The sequence below is a fragment of the Vigna angularis genome, chromosome 8, assembly GCF_016808095.1.
Source record: "Vigna angularis cultivar LongXiaoDou No.4 chromosome 8, ASM1680809v1, whole genome shotgun sequence".
Lineage (NCBI taxonomy): Eukaryota > Viridiplantae > Streptophyta > Magnoliopsida > Fabales > Fabaceae > Vigna > Vigna angularis.
Genome location: NC_068977.1, coordinates 35,417,544 through 35,426,004, shown reverse-complemented (window position 1 = coordinate 35,426,004; position 8,461 = coordinate 35,417,544). Strand labels below are relative to the sequence as shown.

Here is an 8,461-nt window from a genome sequence, read left to right as displayed (position 1 = left end):
TCTATTGACTAAAATTTGTTGAAAAAAAGATATTTTTATTTATTTCATAAATTTCACTCACAATATTTTCTATACGTTTTAAGAAAAGAAAAAGAAGATGTTAGAGAATGAATTGCTAAAACTCTTCTTATTAAAGAAATCAGTACATAACACCTCGATTTAAATTACCAAAGACATTTTCAATCTAGATTTTTCGACACGAAAATTACCTTTGATGATTATATGATCATCTTGATCCTTATGAATTTTCATAGGACTTTTTTTTTTCTTGTAAAATAAAATATTTATTACAAAAAAATTATTAAATAACAATAAAATTTAGAAAAATAATAATTCATCATTATATTAATTAAGTTGGACACTATTTTATAAGTTAAAAAACTATTAGTATCTAAAATAATTTTTTATTATTAATAAAAAATTATAATTGATTTGTTAATTAAAGTTTACATTAATTTATAATATTAATTAGTTATTTATTATTATTATTTCTTTAAATTAATTTCTAATTTAAAAATAAAAAATAACTTAAAATTAGTAACGAAAATTTTCATATTTTAATGTTAGAGATTAATTTATTTTTTAATTTACAAATTAATTATATTTTTTTACTAATAGTAAAAATTATTTGAAGTATTAATAATTTTCAATGTAATTAATATAATAAATAGTTATTTGTTTCTAAATTTTGTAATTATTTAATAATTCTTTTAGTAACTTAAATATATGGACTCATTAAAAAAAATGCAATAATCACTTTAATTTTAACAAGTTTTACTGATATTTAACGTTATAGTTGTTAACAAATTCCAACAGTAATAGAAAATATATCATGTTAAAGAATTATTCTTCTCATTTTTATGACTTTACAAGAAACATCAGTCACACTGACACTTGAGCAGACATTTCTCTGGCTCATTGAGAACCATACATGCAACGATGGCAAAGAAAAAATAAATAAAAGGTTGTTATCCACCACCACCGATATAATAATATATATATATATAATTAATATTTTATTTAAAAATAAAATAAAATTTAAAATATATGATTAAATATAAATTTTTAAATTAAATTTAAAATTAATTTTTTAATATGATATTATAGAATTATACGTTAAATTCTATCTTATCATATTATTCATTAATATCTAATTTTATATTTGAAATGTATAAATTAATGTGAAATATATATATATATATATATATATATATATATATATATATATATATATATATATATATATATATATATATTTATTTATTTATGTGTATGTAGTGTTACTTTATGATTCAAGCTTGAATTTGTGTGTGTTTGACCATATTGTAAAGTGTAGAAATCATAAGCATACAGCCACACGCGTCACAACAATGCCATCAAAATAAACTGTCACTAGAAAGAGCTATTACAACCCCACAACGCCACTAAAGTCAGGTGCATATATAAATGATGTAGAAAAGGGGAAAAAGTACTGTTTTTACTTTTTTTTTTCTTTAGATTTCTTCCATCATTTCTTTTATTTATGACAAAATATTAAATAAATAACACTTATTATTATTATATAATCAGAAAATCACATGTATCATGCCTCTAAATTATTGCATCTAGAAGTAACTAGCGACCACAATGTTAAGGCTAAAGTAGCAATTAAAATGGAATATACGTTAGTTCAAACAGTTCCATATAATAATGCAATAATACTTTTAGTCAAACAGTGATACCATTAAGTATTGATTAAATTCCTGCTACCTGCTATCAACATATTTATAATGTATAAATAAATCTTTCTTCCAAATCATCGCATCACATTAAATAACACAAAATATCCTAACATGGGACAGAATAAAAAGTAAAAAAATAGGAAAATTCACTTTCTTTTTTACTTTCTGTAAAAAAAAAATAGAATAATTGAGGAAAAAACATGAATTTTAAGGTTGCGTGTGTCGAACCGCATCGCTTCATTGCTAGCTGTATGTTTATGTAGCATGACTCCATGAGTTGAATTTGTGTTCGAAGCTTCATACTCTTTGAAAACATATTAAATAAAAAATGAAGGGTGCATGCAGTACATTAATCATTATTATGGTTGTTTTATTCGATCACACATACGATGTAGACTTGTAATTTTGTTACCGTCAAGAGGGTCATTTTCTGGAAACAGAGAAACCAAAAAACAATGAAAAGAGGAAGAATGAGCTGTAAAAAAATAGAAATAAAAATCCAATGGAGAATCTCCCTTTAACCTTTATTCTTGTCCTCTAAAAGCAGAACTATATAATGTAAGCTTAGAACAACTTTCTACACGTATCTTTCGCTGCATTTCCATCGTCATTATCATCATCATCGTAATGAAAAACCACAACACCAATCATCTACCACCATTGTAATCGTGTATGAAGAAGCTCAATAACAAACCAAAAGAAGGAGAAGAAGAAGAAAGAATAAACAAAGTAATTACAAGCAAGAAACAAAAAAAAATTCATATATTATGACCCTTGAAAGGAAAAATTTGCCGAAGGGCCCATATAAGTACTATGCAATTCAGGAAAAGGAAAAAAAATACAAAAATAATGAAAACTGTTGAACCTAAAGTTCCTAATCGAGAATTATGGTATAATTTCTCGATATATTGTATCGATTTTGGCAGGTCAATATAGATATTATTTTTCTATTCAATATACATGAGCCTGAAAAATCGAATTTTTTTACCAAATACTTAAGAAAACACGATCATGAACTAAATACCACACACAAAAATATGAAGAAGAAAAAAACCATACTTCAATGGGTAGCATTAGTGTAATAATTTGTTTGCCGGAGTTCAAGGCCATAAGGAAAGAACCATGCTTTCTGACTCTTGCATTGAAACCATGTTCATGTCGCCGATGAAGTACCCACCGTCATAAATGCCGTGACACCACGGTTGAGGATAGGGCCACCCTTCATCCGGGTCGACGAACACGAACTCCGTATTCGGGTCGGGCGAGTCGAAGATGGACCCCAGAGGCGGCAGCTCCACAATCTCGCCGAGGTCGTCCTCCGGCGCTGCGGCGGGGGAGGGAGGGGTCCGAGGAGGCGGCGCCTCCATGGAGGCGGCCTTGGCCGCCGCAGCCTGCACGTCGCGGGGGGAGTTGGAGGCGGGGCGCGGCAGCGAGGCGGCGAGTTCGGGGAAGTTAAGGATGGCCGAGGAGCCCTTTATGGTAAGCGCCGCCACGTCGTGCGCACGCGCCGCCATCTCGGCGGTGGCGAAGGTGCCGAGCCAGATTCGGTTCTTTTTTCGCGGCTCGCGGATTTCCGACACCCATTTCCCCCACGTCCGCATTCTGACTCCTCTGTACACCGAATGCTTTCTGTCGTTACTACTACTACCATTGCTGTCGTTGGTTCTTCCTCGTTTCTTAGAACTCGACGACGACGATGACGGCGAAGAAGCAGAACTGACGGCGTTTCTGGTCTCTGATTCTGAGGATGGTGCCGGGTCGACCATTGTTTAAGGAATAGAACCTTGTTCGTTCGTTGTTGTTGTTGTTCTTTGCTTGATGTGTAACAATGTCCCTATGACAGTGACACAGTGTGATGAAAGAGTGAGAAAAGGAGATGAAGAGAGTTTGAGAGTAAGGAGGGGTTTTAGTAGAAGGAAATTAATTGGGAAGAGAAAAGAAAACGTGGGGGTGTTATGTACGTAAGCAAGGACCCTCCAGAGACCCACACGAATGGCTCTGCTTTCAAAACCCCATCATCAAACATACAAGCTTATCTATCGTCAATACAAACATAAACATCCTTAAGTATGGTTAACAAAGTAGATTTTAAATTTTACGTTGGAACTCTCACGTCGACGATTACAAAAATTTCACCTTGCTAATTTTATAAAGTTGAATTAAGGATCAAAATCTATTTTCTAATGATATGATTTAACATCAGAGTCTATCTTTTAATATTATATTTGAGTATATTCTAAATTTACTTTATTTCTAGATTTCCAACATTACATTTTTATACTTAATTTCTTTGCAGCTCCCGAAGGATGGAGGAAGCTCACCACACAGCCTGGCACTTTTTTTCATCCCATGCCTAATATTTATATTTATAATCTCATTTTTCTCTTGTATGTATCTGGGGAGAACCAAATCTCAAGCGACAGTAAAAATCACTGAAACAAAAACTAATGTTAAACATTAGTTATGTTGTTTTGTTTTTGCGTTTCACCTATCTATCACCCTTTGGTGGTATAGGGATACTGTTATTGTCCCATTCTATGTTTTTTTCTTTCTCTCTTTTACTACTGTTAATGACACGTTTCACATTATTATTATTATACGCGAAGACGATCCTATGTAGCCACGTCTTTTGTCCCCCTCTGAGAGAAAAGAAGAAGGAAACAGTCGTAATTGTTAGTGTGGTGGTGGAATTAGATTAAAGTGCAGAATTAGTTAGGATTATGTCATGTTATTAAAGTAATATATTGTAAAGTATGTCGGTGACATTACTATAGATTATATATATATATTGAAGGGTGGGGTTGGGGAGAGATTTTAAGAACTATAAGGAACTGTTATGGAGTGTTATAGAACCAATACGTAGAAGATGAACAAGCTTCGTACAACATGAAAGTAAATTTGGAGTTTAATTTTGTTCCTGTATATTCCCCTTTTGTTCGTGTGAATCGAAATTCAGAATTTGAATTCTTTGCTAGATTTTTTTTTGTGCTGAATAAATGTTACATTATAGACAAAATTAAACTTATAAATTTGTGAGTATTAATTTTAGTTCGACTTTATTTTAATTAAAAAGCATATTTTAATTTAAAAATTAGGATTAAGATGAATTTGGAAATGTGATTATATCCGCTTTGAGTTTTGTTTTTGCGCAAGTAAAATAGAAATATTATTAAAACATCATCGCTTAGACTTTTTTCAACCCACCTTATTATTATAAGTTTAAACTTGTCAACAAAATTATAAAATTTTACCAATTTTAAATTTGTTTTGAAGTTATTCCAATTGAACAAAAGTTTACGACGAAAACCAAATGCATGATTAAGCAGAAAGGATAATTATGTGCATAAAAATATCCTTTTGTCCATTAAAGGTAGCTTTATTTTTATAAATATGCTTACATAAAGAAAATTATTATATTTTATTGATAGATCATATTAAATGTTATAATTATCTTGTTTGTATAATTTATTTTACTACAAGCTTTCTTTTCCAAAAGAAACATTAACAAAACCCACCTTTTAAAATTAGAATTTTACATGTATAATTAATAGCACATTTGATTTCTAAATACTCAGTATTTAGTTTTTATAAAAAAACTGACAGTAGATATATATATATATTGTATGTATGACCCAGCAATAATAGTCGTACCTCAATTTAATTTTATATAGCCAAAATGCAATATAATAATATAATTGGTTAGGAAAGAGGAGATGTATTATATATCATTAGTTTTAAAGAAATGAATAAACTAGAAGTCTCCTCAAACAATAGATTATTTCAGAGAAAAAGAGACGTGTACTAATTTAGGTACACATAAGTTTATATTGCAACGATTAAAAAAATAAAAATAGTAAAAAAAAAAAAAGAAGCAAGTGAATATTATTTGGACCAATTGCATTTTAAGGTGTCCTACCAAAGCATAACATAGCTTATTGATCCGGTAAAGGTGGCTTAAATTGAACAACAAAAATATATTAAATTTTCTCTCACTCAAAATTAATGATTATTTAGGCAAAAACAATTTAGTTTTATGACAGCGTTCTTTTATTTATAAATAAAATAGGTATAAATCATTTATTTTTGAATAATAGAAAATTTTAGTTACAGAGAATAAAAAATAATAACAAAATATAAATATAATAACAAAACATGATATATCTCCTAAGTTATAATATTTTTAATTAAATGTCATTTATTCGAGGAACGAACATAGGTCTAATTTTTGGATTCACAACTTTATATTGATCTTTAAACATATTATTCATCAAAAATCAGATTTAAATTTTAGCTCCAACATATCCTATAATATATATATATATATATATATATATATATATATATATATATATATATATATATATATATATATATATATATATATATATATATTATTGAATACAATGAAAATTGTGTATGATTAATTTTTTAAGTTGAATATATATATTCTATTTATAATAAAAGAAATACGAATTAATTTTTTATTCTAAAATTTTTCTTAAGTTAAATATATATATAATTTTGTAATTTTTCAAAATTTTAAATTTGTGTCTAAATTTTTGAAATCTGGATTTACAAATCTTTTTCTGAATTTTCTTAAATTTTGAAATTCGATTCTAAATTTTGTTGTTGATCTTAGATGAAAGAAAATGATAAGAGGAAGAAGGAGGTGCAAATATGAGACACAAATGAGATAAAGGTTATAAACCATAATGAAAATCAAAGTCTAAAAGGTGATAGGGGTAATATTTGGAATAGAGGAAAGTTTGGGGGTGTAGGGGAAGAATATGGGGTGCAGGAAGAAGCGCCCCTTGATCCTCCAATGCAACCTTCATTCTTCGAACCTTGGTGCTTGTCAGTTTAACTTGTTTGCATTGTATTCTTAAAATCTGTATATATAAATTTTTAATTAATTAATTAATATGCTTAACTAATAAATTGAAATAATTATTATTTTTACTTGTTAAATTGTTTTATCGTAATTAATAATTTAAATTTAATTTGTGAATATAATATTATTGTATATATGTATTTTTTAAATAATATAACATAAAAGTGATTAATTGACTGAATCCACGAATTGACCTATAATCTAAAGTCTAATTTATCATCAATTTATTACATTTTTTAAATTTGAAGATATTGAGCATATCCTTCTTTTCTATCTCATATAGTATTGTTATTCATTATATCGTTTCTTTGTAATAATTTAATTAAGGTCAAGTGGTAATAATTCATATTAGTTTTATATCAATGCATTTATCACATTTTGTAATTCTTGGATCGTGATTTCTCACTTTACTTTACAATATATTGATTTGATTCGCTGATATAACTTGAATTGTTAACTATTGTATGACTCTCTTTGAATTCTATTTTTACTTTGTGGATATAGCAAAAATAAACACAATTTTAATTGGTTTGCCTAAATATGATTGTTGCTTTACTTTACTTTCTGGCTGTTTAATCTATATTTTTTATCTCCAAAACTTTATGATATTTGAACTTTTGCAAGAATAATAAAATTGTTTTTTTGTTTTATAAGAAATATATTATGGATATATTGATGAGGTAAAATAGTAACAGAATGTTGTTCTTTTAAGGAATTTGAAAATGAAATTAAATATTTAAAGATAAACTTTATAAAATTTTGTGAATAATTTAACATATACAAGAAATATAAAAAATGTTTTAATAAGTTAAGTGATAAAATTATATATTTTTTCTTATGATTAAAATTAATAAAAAATGAAATATAATTAGTTAAAATTAATTCAAAATAAAACTTTGGTGATTTTCTTAATAAAAAAATTAATAAGTGTAGTTAATTTAAAGGGAGTTAAGAAAAAGTATTGAAAATATATATATATATATATATATATATATATATATATATATATATATATATATATATATATATATATATATATATAACAACATGATTAAAACATGTAATATATATCACCCCTAAATTGAACCTGTGCTATCAATCCCTCCTCTGTTAAATACTACCGTAGATCATTTCAACGAAAATGTTCATAATACTCATTACTAAATAACAAACGATCCTTGGTTATCTAAATCTTACCACTTTTTAATTTTATTTATTTTTTGTTTAACCTTTCACTTTTAAGTTTTCAAATTTTAAATTCATTACTAATTAAATTGATAATTATATTTTGTTTAATGGTTTGTTTTTCATCAATTAAAATAGCAACTAAAATTATTAAAAAGTGAATATAAGTATAATTCATCTTCACAATATTATTTGATTTGTAAGATTTTATCATTTACTAAGATCACTAACTCATTTCTCTCTCTCTCTGACACACACACACACATATATATATATATATATATATATATATATATATATATATATATATATATATATATATATATATATATATATATATATATATATATATTGTATGAGATTAAATATTTATAGATGATTTAATACTGGATGATACAATAAACATAATAATCTTAGCTAAAATGATGTCTATTATCATACTAAAAAAATATATTTAATTAAGTTAATTTATTGTTAAAAACTTTATATTAACTGGAAATAAAATTAATTTAAAATATATAAATAAATATAAACTTCATTTTACAAATAATTTTTTATAAAATTGAATTAAGCTTAAAACTCACTTTTTAATATTTACATTCACTTTTGTTTCACTTCTATTTATATAGAAATTGTTAGGGATTCAAAGGATTTTTCTTCTATT

At 26.5% G+C, this 8,461-nt stretch overlaps 1 protein-coding gene across 1 annotated transcript; it reads right to left on the bottom strand.

Moving 5' to 3' along the window:
- Positions 1–2,213: 2,213 nt before the first annotated feature.
- LOC108345286 (ethylene-responsive transcription factor TINY) lies at positions 2,214–3,738 on the bottom strand. The gene has a single exon (XM_017583877.2). It carries the CDS (start codon positions 3,485–3,487, stop codon positions 2,822–2,824), a length of 666 nt encoding a protein of 221 aa, XP_017439366.1. The 5' UTR covers positions 3,488–3,738; the 3' UTR covers positions 2,214–2,821.
- Between the last annotated feature and the right edge of the window lie 4,723 nt (positions 3,739–8,461).